An 18,805-nucleotide genomic window follows, 5' to 3' on the forward strand; every position below is an offset into this window, starting at 1 on the left:
CCTGCTAGGTATGCTTTTGTCCAAGTTGTTGACTAAAATGCTAAGAATACCATCCCAAGTATCAAACCTAAAGGAACATTATTTAGACTCAGAACAGCTGACTACCACTTTTTTCCCCCACCCACTGGAAGGTATTCTATTCCAATAGTACTAGATATGGCATAATATAATAAACTGTTGTAGAATCACAAAAGGAAAGGATGGGAAGGAAGCTACTGGGTTAAGATAGTGAAAAAAAAAAGAGGAAAAGATGCCTCAAGGATGGTTGAAACTGGGATCTGGCAGCTCTCACAGGGAAAGAACTGAGGTCATGAGGCAAGTTAAAGGTTTTAGCAGACATAATCAAGTAACAGATGCATATATGTTGGCACATGTACAAAATACATTATGTCTTGTTGTATCTTCGAACAGTTCATGTCTACTTCTTACAAGGAGAAACACTGAAGTTGTTTTTATAGAATGTTAATCCCAGAAGAGAAAGAATGTTAATCCAAAAGAAGATGAATTTTGCTATAAGTAATTTGAAAATCCTAATTTCATTCTGCCACTGTTGTTTGGTGTCTATCAAACTGAGGTCAGGACATTCTCACGGTAAATTCCAAACCTTCACTTTTTGTCCTCATAGCACTGTTGGCAAGATCCTGAAAGATCCCTACCGAATTGAAATGATGCTCTGCTGCGTGATTTTTGAGCCTGAAGTGTGAATTCCATAGTTTGCATGAACTACCTACATCTTTCTGCTGCCAGCTCTGCTCTTACATGCCAGGGCACATCAATCCCAACTAGCAACATCCTGAATATTAGTCTATGGTCTATTCTGAACTCAGCAAAAACACTGTACAAAAATACATGATGACTCCCCAGTATCCACAAAACTTCCTATTGGACTGAAAAGACAAAAATTTAATTGTCCAATTGCTGTCAAGGAAAAAATAAACAAACTCTACAGATATACAACGTAAGAGTAATAAACATTAACTTTTTTAGGATCATTAGGCTTCTGTTCCTCAATCATAAAAGACTAATAAACATTTCATCATCATAACATTTGTATAATTTTAAAAAAATTTGTTAATTACAAAGATTAAAACCCACTTTTGTTCCTTCCTTATTTATTCTGGAAAATATATTCCATTCCTAAAATATACTGAAGTGCTTACTTCTGCTGGTGACCTTAAGAGCTTAATACCTGCCCATACACAGCCTTAGTTCTGAATACTCATCCAAAGAAGATTTTAATTTTGGAAAATTATGTTTAAGAAGATAATGTTGCTCAACTAAAATGTTCTCTTGAGGGTAAAAGAAAATAAAGCAAAACAAAACCCATCAGTGAAAAATTTTCCTTAATGTCTGAACTGCTGACCAGTGTTACTGGTTACACTGTATTTGAAGAGATATGAACTTTTGCTTCAGCATGCTGACTGTCCCATACCACCAGAAGATCTAGCAGTACCTGCTTATTGACATTTGCAGCGTGAGATTTTTCACTGGGTTACTGAAGCAATTTTCCATTGACATGCTTTTCTGAATTTTGTTGATGCCAGCTCCAGGACGTAGAGAATAGTTGCAATGTTAGAGAAGTTTCTCCAAATAACAAAGATGCGAAGCTTATTAATTTTAATCTTTGAAGGATTATGCATGATATGATACAGTTATGATCATTAAAGTTTAAGACTGAAGGCAATAAAGTTTAATAAACCAAATTCCTGCTTTCTCAAGAAAAATGGATATAGAGGGATGATAAAAACCCATCTTCCTGTAACAACAAGATTCATATAGTAATCTACCAACATTTCCTCCTGAAAATAAAACAAATTCTACATGAGCTTCTGAAGCAAAATACTGTTCCTGAAATGATCTGTAAAATAGTACAAAAACAAAACAAAGTAAAATTGCATGGCTGTAGGAACCCAGAGTGCAGAGAATATTTCTCTGCCTGTTTTGAAGGGTTTTACCCCCTGGACAACACTGTTTTTGACCTTCGTCCTTGGAGAACACTGCCCACTATCTGGGAAGAATTAGAATCTACACTGGTGTAAACTAGGTGATAGAATACTACGTAAGATTGTCACAGGGTGAAAAATTTAGAGGTTTTGGGTTTGTTAATGTAGTAAATAGATAAAAGCAAAAAACATCAAAATGGAGGATTGTTGTTGTTCTCCAAACCTTCTTCTTCTTCTTCTACTACTTCATATTCTGCAGTAAAAGTAGTTTGGGATGATTGGACAAAGAATTCTGCAGTTCCTGGCTGTGTTACTAAATAATTGGCAGAAAAGTAAAAATAATGTACGTTTTTAGTAACCATTGGTTAATTTACCTTTAAAAGGCTGTGTAATCTTGATAATTCGGCTTTCTCCTGCATTCTCTGCTCTGTGCTGTGTCTGGGTCACGCTAGTGGCTCTATTTCTCTGATAAGACTTAACAAACAACTATCAAGAAGCAGCAAAGGCTGAGAGTCCCGTTTGTCTCTCAAACTCTTGGCAAGGACTTTAAAGACTCTCTCCCATCAGGAGAGGCTTAATTACGGTGCGGTCAGTGTCAATGGTCAATATACTAGGTTTGCAGACTCAAAAAATTTCAGGAAATTTAAACAGATGTCACAACATCTTGCTTAAATCAGTCTGCACAACACTGGACAATGTATTACTCGAGAAGAGTATTGGTAAGATAGGTATATATTTTTTGCAACTGAAAAGGTTGAGACAGTTCACCAACTGTCAGAATGGTAGTAGCAGGACAAAAAAATACCATATTAGGAGAAATATTTTAATGCAAATTTTTGGGCCACTTTTCCATGATTCTTTACTGCCTCCTTTTCATACTTCTAAATAGTATGTAATATTCTGGTCAGTTTGTTATTATTTTGAAAAACAGAACAGTTCTTCAACCTTGATGTTCTCTTAAATGTTAAGCAGCACCACAAGCCTCAAAAAGGATTTAATTAAATAAGCATTTTAGGATTGACTCTACCTATAAAAAAGTTTGAGCTTTAACAAGGAAACTGAAATATCCTCAGCTGTTCCTAAGTTCTGTTTATATTCTAGGCAGATTATAAAAGTATATGTATGACAGGTTTTTTCTCTAATTATAATATACAACAGAAGTATGCTGTTCTTGAGATTCTCTGAAAAGAATAATTTAACCAGTTTTATAATCACAAAATGAAGAACTGATGAGAGTTAAGTCGCCTATAAGTTTTAAAAACAAATTCAAAATGCTGTTGGTTTTTTTACACATTTTCTTTTGCACTTTTGGAAGAGAGAGAAGGTGACTTTATAACTCTATTCATTTCATTAAAGGGGCATGTATTTCACATGAAGTAACAAAAATTCCTACCTTGATGGACTGACTGTAAGGTCCTATGCTGGCAGGGGCCCAGTGGGAAATGCTCTGTACATGCATGACCAGCTTTTCATCATGTACTACATCATCCGTTGCCATGTCATACTTATGTGCAAGGCAGTCAATGCAAAACAGCACTCCATCAGGTAACAGCGTTTCCACACATACTCTGAAAACACGTGATAATTATTTTTTTCAAACAGAAGTTTGCTTGCACCGACTTTCAACATTTATTTTCTGGGGTTTTTTTGTCTGGACACTATCTTAGGAAATTTTGCCAGGATCATATGGCTAAAGTTAGGGTATCGCAATAACCTGCTAGCATTAACACTGTTATCTCTTCAAAGACACTGCTGGCTCACAGCTTCTTGTCCACCAGGACTCCCAGGTCCTTTGCAGAGCTGCTTCCCAGCACTTCAGTCTCCAGCCTGTGCTGGTCCATAGGGTTATTCCTCCCCAGGTGCAGGACCTTGCACTTGCCTTTGCTGAATTTCAGAAGGATCTTCTCTGCCCATCTCTCCGCTCTGTAGAGGTTCTTCTGCAGGGCTGCACAGCCCTCTGGGGTATCAGCCACTCCTCCCAGCTTGGTGTCACCTGTGAACTTGCTGAGGAGGGATCTGCACCTTCATCCAAGTCATTGATGAATAAATTAAACAATACTGGGCCAAATATTGAACCTTGGGGCACACTGTTAGTGACAGGTCTCCAACTAGAACCTGTGCCCCTCATTGTAACCCTCTGGGATCTGCCATTCAGGCAGTTCTCAATCCACCTCTGTCCACTCATCCAGTCCACACTTCCTGAGTTTGCCTATGTGAGAGACAGTGTCAAAGTTTTCCAAAAAGGAGCAGCTTACAGTTCCTTCACAACCTTCTCACAGGTTATCTGTAATACTAGCATATTTTTCTGCTATACTTTAAGTTGCATGACAGATACACTAATATGACAGGACTCAAAATCTACTTAAGCATTCATTTATAAAGTTCACTTTTGTTTCCTCCAAGGAAGACTGAGTGCCTTGATGAACAGACAGACGTGTGTTGCACGTGGCCAGTTAAAAAGCAGGGGGGTTGAGGGTCTATGTGGGGAAATCAACATTTCAAATCCTGAAAAATAATTATATTTGCAGTCCATGCATAAAAAAGTAATTTAGCTCCCAGCAGGAATCCAACAAAAAATTACTTGTTCTCTTTACATATCATGTAACATAGCTTTATAAAATTCTTCTCATCTTGCTTATTTCTTCTAAGAAAACTACTTTTCTCCCCACCTCTCACATGTAAATATAGTAGTTTTTCCTCATTACCATCATCATAAGCATGGATGAATGGATTTTCTGCTTGGGCTGGTAAATTTTCAAGACAATTTTGCAAATTTATTGCAGATCTACACCCAAGTCAGTGCTTCCAGCATACTGCTTTTGAGAACTTCCACAACCAGGCCTCTGTACATAATGCAGTGATGCAACCATGCAAACTGCTGTATAATATTTCTTTGGGGCAAAATGCAACATAAACAAATATGCAACAAACTGTGGAAAGGGGCCTGAAGATCCTGGTCAATGGCAAGTTGAATATGATTCATCAGTGCCCTGGCAGCCAGGAGGGCCAACACTGTCGTGGGGTTCATCAGGCACAGCATCCCCAGCCAGGCAAGGGAGGGGATTGTCCTGCTCTGCTCTGCACTGGGGCGGCCTCACCTCAAGTGCTGGGGGCAGTTTTGGGTGCCACAATATAAGATATAAAGCATTAAAGAAAGAGAGTCCAACGGAGGGCCATGAGGATGGTGAAGGGCCTGGAGGGGAAGCCATATGAGGAGCAGCTGAGGTCACTTGGTCTGTTCAGCCTGGAGAAGACTGAGGGGAGACCTCACTGCAGTTACAGCTTCCTCTTGAGGGGAAGAGGAGGGGCAGGCACTGATCTCTTCACTCTGGTGACCAGTGACAGGACCTAAGGGAGTGGCCTGAAGTTGTGTCAGGGGAGGTTTAGCTTGGATATTAGGGAAAGGTTCTTCACCGAGAGGGTGTTTGGGCACTGGAAGAGGCTCTCCAGGGCAGTGGTCACATCACCAGCCTGACAGAGTTCAAGAAGCATTTGGACAATGCTCTCAGGCACAGGGTGTGACTCTCAACGTGTCCTGTGCAGGGCCACAAGCTAGACTTTGATGATCCTTGTGGGTCCCTTCCTACTCAGGATATTCTATGATGCTCTGAAAACTGTTTGCTCCATAAAAATAAAACTAAAAAAACATTTTTCCACAACTTTCTAATCTTTCCACCTTGTTATCTTACTGACGGAAGGCTATGTAGCTGGCTATGTGAATGTGGAGGCCTAAAACATGCAGGCATAAGAAATGAAAGATAAATCAGGAGAAGTTGAGTATTACAAAGAGAACCTAAGACATATAGAAATGGAGAATAATTTTGTGTAGCTTATAACTGGGATTAGATCCCTCCTCTGAAGGCACACACAGCCGACACTCCCATTTCTCTGTGATTTAATAATCCTGGTCTACAGTCACCATCTCAAAGAAACTTCTCTCTGCTTTCTTTGGCTCTGACACCCAGGCAGTGTAGTGGAATGTCAGTCTATGATGATTATCTTTACAATGTCTTTGAACTATTTGTCTTGCTACACTTAATATTCACACGCCTCTATTACACTTCATATTCTGTAATAAGAGCATAAAATACAGTATTTTTCATTAGAAAATTGCTGAACAGTTGGTTTTAAAAATATGAAGAAGACAAGAGGTATGACCACAGGGTTGACCCTGCTTTCAGAGCAGGGTTGGACTAGATGACCTCCAGAGGTCCCTTACAACCTGTATTAACCTATGAGTCAAGTGAAATTTTTCAAGCTATATCAGTTCTGCATTCTCAGCATATTATCTCAGATGCATAAAAAATTACTGAAAGAAATTACAAATTACTGTAAAAAGAAATAAGCCATTTTGATGAATGCAATAAAAAATACAAAAAAAATTAGTTTTAACGCACAATTTAAAAAAAAAACACAACTCATGGGCTAGGTGTTTTTTATCACACCCAAACAACACCGGAATCACATACTGCCCACCCAAACCACCAAGCAGTTTCATTGTATCAGATGTAGACTTGGATGCAACATAGAAGATTCTGTAAAACAGATATTGAAAAAACTATGCTTTGTGGATCTATGAATAAAAGTGTTATTATCAGTATAATTTCTTTTCATACTTGAATTCTTACTGAACATGGAAGTGCAGCTAAGCTATCCATTAACTGTGATTATCTGAGGGAAACACAAACATTAAGAACAACTACATTGGATCGAGCCAAAGATCTATCTAATCCAGCATTTGTCTTCAACCAGAGCCAAGTGCATATAGGCAGGGGAAGAAAAGAAACAGCCTAAATATGTATTAGTACAGTTTTGAAATAACTGTCAGTATCTCATGATGTGAATCTCAAGCAACTGCTCAGATAACAATTTTGCTTTTGTATTTAACAAAATAAATAGAACAAGGTGAGTTTTATTTGTCAGAAAGACCTAGAAGGTTCCAGACCTCATCACTTTTAGGAAGACTTGATATTGGTAGTAAGGCTTCAGTAATGCTTTTGACACTTTTTCCTGTAACACACTCATAGAGAAGTTGTTGATGCATGGGCTGGATGTGCAGAGAGTGAGGTGGAGTAAAAACTGGCTGAACAGCCAGGCTCAGTGGGTGGGATCAGTGCCACAAAGTCTCACAGGTGAACAACCAGGAGCCTATACTGGGTCCACTCCTGTTCAACATCTTCATTCACAATCTGCATGATGGGGCAGAGTGTATCCTTGGCAAGTTGCCATCCACATGGATATTCACAGGATGAAGAAACAGGCACACAGGAACTTCATGAAGTTCAGCAAGGAGAAGCTGCAAGTCCTACACCTGGGGAAGGAACAAACCCAAGGTCCACTATATTCTGTGGGCTCAAAAGCAGCTTTACAGAGAAGGACTGGAGGTTCCTGATGGATACCAGCTTGAACATGAGCCAACAATGTGCCCTTGTGGCAAAGAGGGTTGCATTCAGAGAATCACTGCCAACAGGTCAAGGGATGCAAACAAAAAAGAAAAGCAAATAAAATCCCAGCAATACAAACAGCTGTCAGTTCAATCAAGTCAAAAAGAACTAAGACTTGCAAACCATTTATTATCCTTCTGTAAGTCCATATCAGGGGGCATTTGTAAACCCTATGGCATATATTAAAGCAGGAATTTCTAACCCTAGTGTTTTGGACATGAGCAGCTGTGATGTTAATACTCCAAAAGGCAAAAAAAGTCATCTTCTGTGATTCACAAACATTTGGTAAGATGCTTCACATATATGGAAACAATAATTCAGTGTATTACAGTGCATCATAAATATACTATAGCAGTAGTCTAATCCTACCTTGCTGGTGGACACAAACCAAGTTCTGTCCCATAAACTGAGTTTATAACACTGAAATCTTTCATGCTCTTCATATATAGATGAACCAAAATAATATCCTTCAGTTTCAATCCCTCTGAAGTCAAATTAGCTGCAGGATAAAAAAAATATAGCTGTTAAAGACAGAGTATTTTAAATGTCTGTAGAAAGACAGCATAGGCATCCTGGTTTTGTTCAGCAAAACCAACTGGTAATAACCTAACTGTTGTCTAAACATGACTGAAGATTTTGCTATATACTACCTTTCCCCACTTAATACCTATTTTTTTCATTACATTCTTTCTCATATTAGTTTTCCAAATAGAAGCAGACTACAAAATAAATTTTATCCACTCTGAGCAGCAGTGAATTCTTGCCCCATGAAAACACATCATGCATTCATGCATGTAGATATGTTACAGTCCAAATTACTTGTATCCATAAGTTTGATTACCTTGTGGGGGGCTTGGGGTGGGGTGCTCATTCTATGACAGATAGTAATCTACAAAGGACTTTGAATCGCAAAAATACAGAGCTGGAAAGGACAATAGCAGTCTTAAAGGAAAAGATCAAGTACTTATACACTATTCCAGAGGGATGCTTGTCTAAGCTGTTTTTAAAAACTCTCACTGCAATAATAATCTCTGCATAAACAGTTATAAATGGCAAGACAGACAATAGGAAACAGAAGTGGCCATAGGAGAAATGAAGGAAAGATGAGAGCAGAGGAAAGCTCAAGCAGACAGCTAAAGAAGAGATACTGAGAAGTCAAGATCTTCTGAATGTGTGTGCATAGAATATTCCAGTCACAGAGCTCAGAGAGAATGTATTACTCTTACATAGTCAATCACATAACAAGACATGTGATCAGCTCTGCAGCATGTCTCTTTTGTAGCTTATGAGCAATAGAAATTATTCGAAGACAAAATCTTCTCTGTATACAGAACATATATAATAGGAGAGTACTCTGCGACCTAATTTAAGTAAGACATATAAAGCTCTTCTCAGTGTAATTTTGGGGATCTTGCCCTTTAATGTTACAGTGTGTACATGTATGTACTTATATATTTGTTTTCCAGTTGAGAAGTACAAAGGTATATAGACAATCTCTGAAGGTTGTTGCCTTAGTGAGAAACATAGTTTTTGCGTAAAACTTTTCAGTGCTTTCAAAGACAGTTAAGGATTTTGCACAATTTCATAAAGATTAGTTTGGTCACACCAATACTGAATTTTGTTCTAAATGTCTTAGCTTTACTTAGTCATACTGCCAATAACAATGGCAATATGAAGAGGGGAACTCTCACTTAGAGAAAAAAAAGCGTGCACAAGTGATATAAGACGTTATATAGCAGTTGACATAGAACTTCTATGAAATCACAATACATGTCCAGAAATATTAGCTGATAAATTAGCAAGCAATGGCAATTCTGTATGGAAATAGAAATGTATTTGAAAGCTACCTGATAGCAATCACTAGGTCAGTACCAGCTGTTACATCATCAGTTATGGAGGAAACAAGAACAATTCTCAAATTTCCAGCCAGCACTTTAGTCAAGAAGAAAGGCCTGCAGTTAAAAGTTCTGTAGCATTATATTAAATACTGGAGGGGGAAAAAAACCTCAACCAACTGATAACATACGTCTGCACACACAGACATCTCTACGCTAAATTTAAAATATATGAGCCAACAAACTAACTGTAATTTGTGGACAGAGTAAGCTAAATGCAGTGATTTGGGTAAATTCATAATTTCTACCTCTACTTAAAAAAAAATTTCCTAAGTAAAAGTACTATCCCTTTTTCCCCTGCATGAATTAGAGGAACAATGCTAAGTAACTTTCCTCCCATTTACAATCAAAATAAAATTGACTCCCAAAGCACTCTCTCTAGTAGAAAAGCATGCATGACGAATGGGTAAGCAGCCCACCAAAGCTCTTCACAACTTCTGTTTTTCAGGGAAAGACTCTTTCATGGCCTATCTCCTGGATATACAGGGAAACCTTACAGCCTTTCTGTTGAAGTTCAAGCAATTCATGGTTTGTAATCATTTATAGAATATGATCAGGTGAGACTCACCCTTACTTAGCAGAACTGCCCCAAAAGGTTACACTGACTGAAATACAGCTTTTTGATTGATTTTGGTTGGCTGGTTTTTACTTTGTTGGGGGGTTTTTTGTTTGTTTTCTATTAAGGGGTTATCCAGAATCCCTAGCTGAGCACCACAAAATACAGTACCCAAACTGTCTACAGGAAGTGGCATTTAAGAACTTTAGACTAAGTTTTAACGTAATAAAAATCCACAGTTTCCTTCAAGCTTATAAAACTTTGCCATGGTACAACTACACTAGAGCTGCTTTATATTATATAAAGCACAGTGATCTTTGTCATCTTCCAATCATATCTAAAAAACGTTTAATATGAGAGTTTAAGAAAATAAATGTATAAACAGCAATATACTTCATTCCCTCCCATTCTTGGCTTCACAGAATTCCACCCATTCTACTGAATGTTTCATAGCATCTAGTAATAAATTTTCATTTCCAAATCCTTTTCTCAGCACCCATTCACTTTAGAGGCGATTAAATCAGTTAACCCAGCAAAAAAGTTTGAAAGTACTGTGCTTATTCCATTCTCACCCCAGTGAAGCTGAACTGCTGTATAGATTCTAAATATGCTTTCAGAAAAAGCCTGGTGCTCATTTGCAGATTAAGTTCTCAGAAACAAATTGTTTCTTTTGTCGTGACAGAACCATAATTCATTCAGTTTCCACACCCACATCCAAAAAGAGAATAACTAAAAGAAACACGAGAACTGATATTTTCTGCAAAGGATCAGAAAATTAGTTTGTTTTTTTCCTTAACATCGTACAGGTAATGCAAGTAATCTGCTGAAAGCAATAGGCTACTGCACTAGTCAGACACAACCTTTTCTGGCAGATGCTAAGGCAAAATTACATAATGTTTGTACAAGCAAACTTCCATTCAAATATAATGAGAAAAAAATAAAAGACTGAACAACCCTCTTGCTTCACTTTATAGATTATGTGCAGATTTACACTGAAATCTATTGCCTTTTTTAGTAGAAGTCTGATCATCTCCACCTTGCTGATTTCCAACCAATCAAAAACTAGCTTAATGACCTTTTACCAAGTATAACTTTGCTTCTGAAAAAAATTCTAGGGTTTCTTTATCATCCTCAGCTGCACATGCAAAAAAATAAGCTATGATAGGACAATATCTCATGCAAATTCATAAACAAGAATATGAGTTTACCCATTTAGATACTTAAAATTATTTCCATTTTTGTGAATGAGAAGAAGCCTGTACAAACATACTTTACTTAAACTTCAGAAGAAAAAACACAAAACCAAAACATGAACACTTTATTTTGTATGTCAAAATCTTGTAAGGAATCTGGATTTCATGATTGCCAAGATAGCAATTTTGCCTTTACATTAGGAATATAAATGAGATTTACTGCTACTGACCTAATCCTAGATGCCAAAATGTACAACAGCTTTCTAGAAAACTTAATTTAAAATTATGGAAGCTACAAAAGTGTTTTAGCAAGTGGACAGCATCTGTAGCACACATACATACTCACACACAGTATATATTTCAAGAATGCTATTAAGTGAGCAAGTACTGTGGAAATACTGTTTTAACAGTGATATGTGCACCATCCTGGCTTTCCAGGGTCTGCAAAGCCAGTCAAATTACATGTTAAATATTAAAGCTGGCAGTCTTGGTATCGAAGACTCCAATCAAATGCAAAATAAGATGGCAAACCAACATAACACCACACGATAATACAGATTCCTCCTTAAGACCATATTAGAAACACAGTGAATGACAGCAGATAATGTATTAACTGAATAAAGCACCTCTGAGAGAAGAAAATGCTTCCCGTGCTGCATCTTGAGCATTTTTATCCTTTGATGGAAGGAAGTGGGCAGTGATACCTGAAAACCACTGGTAACCACTCAGGGATTTTCCTGAATTTTCAAATGTTTTAGCTATCGGAAATGAAGAACAGAACTATGATTATAATATGAAAGGTTTCAGATTAACCAATGATACATTTTAAATTGTTTAAAGAAGAAAAACTTTGACAGAAAAGAAAACCACAAACTGTAAAAACGTATTCAAAAATATTTACAAACAGATATAAAAGTATGTGTTCTGGTAGCAAAGCTCCCAAATGCTAGTTGACAAATCCTCCTCCAACGCTGCCTTCACAAAATATGCATGCAAGTAGCATGTCAGCTGAGAATTTCAGTACTTTTTTTCCTCCTTTCCATTTTTGCTGACCTTTTATAGTTTCTTGACCTGTTTGGTTACAGACTTGGCATAAGATGTGACACTGAAAAGCCAAAATTTTCAAAAGTATTCAAATGACATAGAAACAGATTTTCAAACTTGTATACCAAATTTTACTGGAAGTTAGGTGCTTAACCTGGTTCTGATAATCTTTGCAAATGCATAACATGTTTAGAGATTTTTAAAGCCCACCAGGCACTTATCCATATTCAAGAAATACCAAATACCGAAGTACTATTCAATACCCAAACACCATTAGCTGTGAAACTTAGTTTTCAGGAACTTTACCCGTCTACGTATGTCATGTAACAGAAATGTGGTATTTCCAGGAGGAGGAAAAGGGAAAGGAAGAGGGAGAGAAAGAAAGAAAAAAAAAAAAAAGTTATCTCCTGTAAACTACCTTGAAATGCTTCACTACTACAGATCTATTGCTTATTATCACAAAAACACATTCTAGTAGGATCTCTTTTTTCAGACAAATTACTACAGGTCAAGCACCTTTTTTTTCAGGAGTGCTTGTATAGTAATTAACATATTTCTCCTGGCATGAAATAGACAATAGTTTTTTCTAATTTTTTTTAAAACTGTGAAAAACTCACTGAAATCCAAAGAGTTATGTTTCAAAGTCTTCCAGATGATTGGAATATTTTTCTGTGGTTCATACTCTGCTGATGAAGGGAAAATATCGTCATCAGTGCAGCTTATCTCACAAGAACAGCTACTGACCACAAAAGTACCCGAAGATTCTTCCTGCTTGAGACAAACATTATAAAATAAGCAAGTAAACAGCATGCCAAGCAGTATGAAATCAGCACATTTTATCATTCAAATACATATTTAAGTTACAAAAAATACTATAACTCAACAGGTGCATATCTTAGAACAATTCATGAAAGAATAGCATTAGGATTTCCCATTAGGTTGCAGAACTGGCAAAACATAATGTACTCCTGTTGACATATCAATTGGAAGAATAAAGCAGACTTAGTAACTAAGAAAGTAGATATGAAAAATGATGAGACCCAAGAATAAAGACAGAAAGAATACTATTATGAAGAAATGGTATCTCACAATTATATAGAAGACAACTATGTTTTCAAAAAAATAGTACAAGCTAAGTGAACAAAGGAACAAAAGCAAAAAATAATAATTTTATAATTAACACAGTCATTAAATACTTGAAATAGAGCAAAAGGTTAATAAGAAAGTTTTTAAACTTTTTGGAACAATGAATGAAGGCAGTCCATGTAAAAAAAAAAACCTCTTTCTATTATCTCACAAAGACTGTCCTTTCCACCAAATACTTTGGTGTGAGTTAACAGAAAAATGCATTTCCCAAGATCTATATATTGAAGTCATTTCTTCACAAGAAGGAAGGAAAATCATTCTTCCTTTCTTACGACCAGGAAGAGAAAACTACCTGGTGTACCTTTTAAAGCAAAATACACAGGAAGAGTGCATACTAACCAGTCTTCAACAACTCTGTGCTCATTACATTTTCAACAATTCACATAATTACAGTATACATTTTTTGTTGGTTTGCCTTTTAATTTTAGAGCATTCAGAACCCTTACTCTCTTCCATCTGATTTTCCAATCAGCCTAATCTGCAGAGCATGTTGGCTTTTGGATCACTAGCCTGGGTAACACCACTTATCCATGTAAAAGTAATATGAATTATGACACAATTTACCTAGAAACCCTAATCAAACACCACTGCATGCTGTAATTCTATCAATTCTTCCCAAAGATCTCAAATTTCATGTGGTGTCTAAACTATGCATTTTACTGCAGTCTTCTTAAATACTAAATTCAGAAAAATTTTAAATCCAAATAAAGCAAGATAAAAAGTTGACAAAATATGAACCCTTTGGTAATCCTTAAATATGCATTAGAAACTGCTGAATATTCTTTTAGCTGTCAAATTTGTGTTCCATGAAAAATATAATTAAAAAAGAATATTAACATTATATAGCGAAGTAATTTTTATTGTATTTAGTTTTACTGTATTTTTTTCTTTCCTTTGGAAAATAAAACATATCTTTTTGCAATTTTATAGTTTTCTCTTCATATTAACCACAAAAAAAGTCAGAAAAATATATGCAGAAGACTACAGTATGCATCAGAAATCTGTGATGTCTCAACTCTTACGTCAATATTTGACTTCACTGTAGTGAAAAAGGATCCAGTTAAGTTAAAGCAGTGCATTTCGAAATTTTAAGGAAAGGCTAAATTACAAGAAAGTGAGAGAATCACCTGTGAGAGGAAACACATTTCTGTTGACTCTAAAAGAGCTCACATGTAGTTTTATAAGCACTGTAAACACTAAATCTATTCTGTAAGAGGGGCTGATGTTCTTTGATTGGACCTCATTTTATTCACTCCTCCAAGAAAGACATGAAAGTCAAGGCAATAATCTACTTTACATGCATCAATTGTATATCAGAGGTTAAAAGAAGTCAAGAAAATGTAACATAATAGCCCAGACAAAAACTGCAATTTAGCATAAACATGACATGCATTCCAACATTACAATAGACAAGCATCCAGCAGCATCTGTACCATTTCCCACTCCTTGAACTACAGCTTTGACTACTGCCATCAGTGGGTGCATTTTGCCATTACCCAGAGGGATGCCTGATAGCCCCTGAGCTTTCAGGTATGACTTAAAAAATAAAGAAGCAGAAAGACAAATCTGTAATTGAAAAAGATCTCAAGATGGTTTAAGCTACAAGAACCAAGAAAATTAAATTATTTTTAAAGTTTCTAATTTTTTTATCTACAAGATAGCACTTCATGGAAAAATACAGACTGTATACCAGCATCAAGTGCTAGAAGCGCTTGCTTCTTGCAAATTGTTGTTTTACTACATTAATTATTTTCACTGAGTAATTCGTAACATTTACCATGAAACAATCAATTTGCATTGTAGCACAGACATTCAGGGGAGTTCTAATGTAACACATGCAGAGTTTGCACCTCTTGGTCCTACCTCTCAAGAAAGCATGCACAGACATGGTGATGTAAATTATATCACTACAGGACTGCTTTGGGTGTTGTTTTTACATCACCTGGATTTTAACTTCACTATGCCATAAAAATCCATCTGTAGAAAAAAATAAGTTAACTGGAAAGGAAAAAGTTCCAGCTTGCCAGTTTTTCACTCACTTTTATTAAGCTTTACATAATCACCTTTGAAGAGATCTAGAGCTACAGATATCTTCCAAGGCTGCTTCTAAAGACCTGTAACTTCTCTCCATTCCCAACATGGAGGACCAAATTTATACGCTCTGCAAGTGAACGTGAAAAGAGCACCTATTCCATTTTTATGCCACCAGTTAAAATGCTTTCATCTATGTTTTTAAACATGACTTCTGCAAGATGTGCTTCATAAAAAAATCATGGGTACGTAGTGAGCCTCACAGACTCTACCAAAACTGCTTTGGCAAAACATAGAGAACTCCCCTGTAGATTTGTAATTTGTTAAATATCCCAAACTGATGGCACATGAAATTTTCATATCATCCACAGTCACATCCCTTTTTCCTAAATAAGTCCATACTTTATGAATAATTTAGCTTCTATTAATATTGCTTCACAGAGATAAATAAAATTATACATCTGTGTTTCCACACACACATAAAAACCTTGCAGTCAGTTGCAAAATTTTTGGGAATTATTGTGAAATGTCAGAAATCTCTTACAAGATGCAAAGTCTGTAAAAATAATTAGAGATGTCTGTTGATTTCAAAGGCTATGATACATCACAATGACCGATTCAAGGCTGACTCCCACAAGGCTCCAAAAACATTGATAATCAATCACTCTCCACAGCAGCACAGGTGCACGCTACAGCAGAAGTATTAGGTGTGGAACCTGGCACTCGAAGAACTACAGGCTCAATGCCAGCCTAAGTAGAGCTGCCAGACTCTGTTTAGTAGCTTTATTCAAATCCATACAAATGTCGGTCTTCCATTCCTCTCAACAGAGAAAGTAATCTAAGAAGCTAAAACTTATAGACTGCCACAAACAGAGTAACTTTTCCTGAAAAATATTCTCATCACTTTAAAAAGAAAAAATCAAGCTTGCTATAATGACATTTTAATTAAATCTTACAGAACCTATTTTATCACATAACATTTTCATGTTACTTCACAGAAGCAATATATTTTCCCATTTGTTACACAGTTTCTCCCACACCCACTGTACATTGTGATACCAACCTAATTTTGGATCAGAGCCTGCATGCATGCATACACTTAACTATATTCACATAACTCATGTCATTGATGCAAGTGCGCTCAGAATGAAGTTAAGCAAATGCACGAGTGTTCCAAGATCCAAATTCTCCTGTTGAAAAAGCCTTGGAGCTAGGACTTTGACTGATATAGCTGAAATTCCATGCAGTGGTCTTTTACGAAAACAACAGATTGCCTTTTTAAAAAGCTTACATTCTCTGCTACAGAAACTGGTATAAAAACCTATCACAACACAATTCTAAAACTGATAACTCTCCCACTGAGCAGCAATGAGAATATAGTGGAGCAGTGAGCTCAGAAGACAAAAGATTATGATAATCTCTTTATTCTTTGTGATGTACCTTGATAATAGAACTCCTTGAAATAAATATAATGAGAGAGATCACATGCATCTTGCATTATTTTGAGTACAATATACAGACTCATAGGAAAGAAAGTCCTTTACTCCAAAATACTTTCAAATAAAGTATCTTCATTATGAAAAGAGAACTAAAAACTATCTTTTCTCAGAGAACTGGACTCAATCTGCAATCAAAAAGGGTAGGAAAGAAAACCCTTTATTTATAATCTTAATGTTTGAAATAAATCAGTGCACAAAAACGTTTTGTGGTATTTGTTATCAAGTCTTGAAAACAAAACTACAAGCATTATCTATATTCTTATGATGCGGAAGGGAAACTGAAGGTTGCCTAGGAGCAGTATTGTTCAGTGATGACAAAGTGTTCAAAAAATGCTACCCGCAATGCCACCAACAAAACATGTTTTGCAACTTGAAATTCTTTCCTATTTTCCCTGACATCACTGACAAAGTCTAATTCTACAGCTAAAGTTCTAAATGTAGAGTAACTAAAATAATTAGTAAGGAACTGGACAGACATAGGCTACAATAATAAATCATACACAACCTAGAGGATCGCACGCCTTTAGTACACATGGCACACAAATATCTCCCAAAAACCTTTTCTAAATGTGCAAGTGTACAAGTTAGAGAACTCTGCAGGTGTTTTTAAAATCATCTCCAAAACGACCTGTACAATAGATCTCCTGCAACTTAATGAGGCAAAATGCTTGCACTTCTGACACATGTTCCAGCCACAAAGTCAAGATCTTTTACACACAAGAAAACACAGTATCAGTTTATGATAGGTAATATAATGCAATGGTCTATTACAAGAAAAAGCAGCAGCAGGCAGGATTCCTGTATCTCTTACAGGCAAATGGGCTCCTTTCTTCTGCAAAGTGTAGAAAGAAAACTACATGGTTGCCACTAATTCTGGACTATTCAAACTTAAGGGGCTGCAGTTTCACATCGTGCATTATTTGATATGTGTGTGCCCCTACTCACTGGAAATCGGAAACAAAGTATCCATTATTAAATATGGGAAAGAGCAAATGTGAAAGCATGAACAACAGCTAGTATGTTCCCTACTGTCATCAGAAGTATGTTCCCATCAGCAGAAACTCCAACAGCTTCAATTTCTGTTTCTGATCTTTACAAAGCCAACACAATAAAGTAACAGAATACAGCAGCAAATAAAAGATTTTGCAAGTTTGTTGTGCTGACAAAGTAAAAAACATAGTTTCACAGTTGTATTTTTTGTAATTGAAAATACTCAGAATTTAATTTTTATTGAGTACAAAAGCCAATACACCTAATTCAAAGATTCTAGAACATGCTTGAGAAATTGTCTGCCAGAAAAAAAACCCCATTCTACATTTTAAATGCATGAAGTGACTATCTTGGCAAAGTAAAATACTGATGAAACTAGGTATCTATATTATGGTGGTGGCCTTGTTTTTTACCCTGAAGAGGCATTCCCAAATTTTGAGCATTAGTGTTTTATTTCCAGTATTATTTATTCTTAATGTTTTTTGTAAAATGCCTACAAAAATTGTTTACCAAATTTTTAATAGCTTTAATAATAAAATATTATATTTATTTATCTCTTTAGCCTTCCCTGCATCACTATTTATGAAAGAAAAGTGGGTGTGTTTAAAAAAAGCTTCAATTGTTACGCAAAAAACATCTTGAAGTTGCACAGAAATATATTAAACCAGAACAGTGAGTACAATGTTATGTTCCCCTAGGCACAAGGGCTCATTTTGCTGCCAGAAACAATCTAAACCAAATTTCTTGGCATGCTTTGTAGTCAAACATGAAGAGATTAAGCTAAAGAAAATGCATTATAGAGGAGGAAAGACAGCAGAGACTAAGGTGCACTAGCTATAATTGCAAAATGATTTTAAAAGTAAATTCAAAGAATGTAAAATTAACACCTGTGGCAAATAACAAAGATAAAATGAATATACAATACAGTTAAAAATATATTTATCTCACAGCAGAAATGATAACAAAACTGATGTCATAAAACTTATTAGAATTACACTTCACTGTGGAGTCTATTAGTATTTTCTATAAAGTGCTTACAAAAGTGGCTACTTTTACACATTGTT

General features: G+C 36.1%; 1 protein-coding gene across 7 annotated transcripts in view; it reads right to left on the reverse strand.

Moving 5' to 3' along the window:
* Window positions 1-3,270: 3,270 nt before the first annotated feature.
* The window catches only part of LOC121672769 (diphthine--ammonia ligase-like), a 90,869-nt gene continuing 75,334 nt past the window's right edge, over window positions 3,271-18,805 (reverse strand). The window contains exons 9-12 of one of the 7 annotated variants that reach the window (XM_042045592.1): window positions 12,693-12,846; window positions 11,658-11,789; window positions 7,757-7,886; window positions 3,271-3,511 (exon numbers count right to left, since the gene is read on the reverse strand). In XM_042045592.1, the coding sequence (XP_041901526.1) occupies window positions 3,286-3,511; window positions 7,757-7,886; window positions 11,658-11,789; window positions 12,693-12,846 (642 nt within the window). In that variant the 3' untranslated portion in view covers window positions 3,271-3,285. Of the gene's footprint in view, window positions 3,512-7,756; window positions 7,887-11,657; window positions 11,790-12,692; window positions 12,847-18,805 lie in introns of those variants that run through there. The other 6 variants (XM_042045593.1, XM_042045594.1, XM_042045599.1 and 3 more) reach the window with 6 other exon arrangements.

The sequence above is a fragment of the Corvus kubaryi genome, unplaced genomic scaffold (genome assembly GCF_017639235.1).
Source record: "Corvus kubaryi isolate FWS band 111438036 unplaced genomic scaffold, C.kubaryi_AGA036_p1.0 64949, whole genome shotgun sequence".
NCBI lineage: Eukaryota > Metazoa > Chordata > Aves > Passeriformes > Corvidae > Corvus > Corvus kubaryi.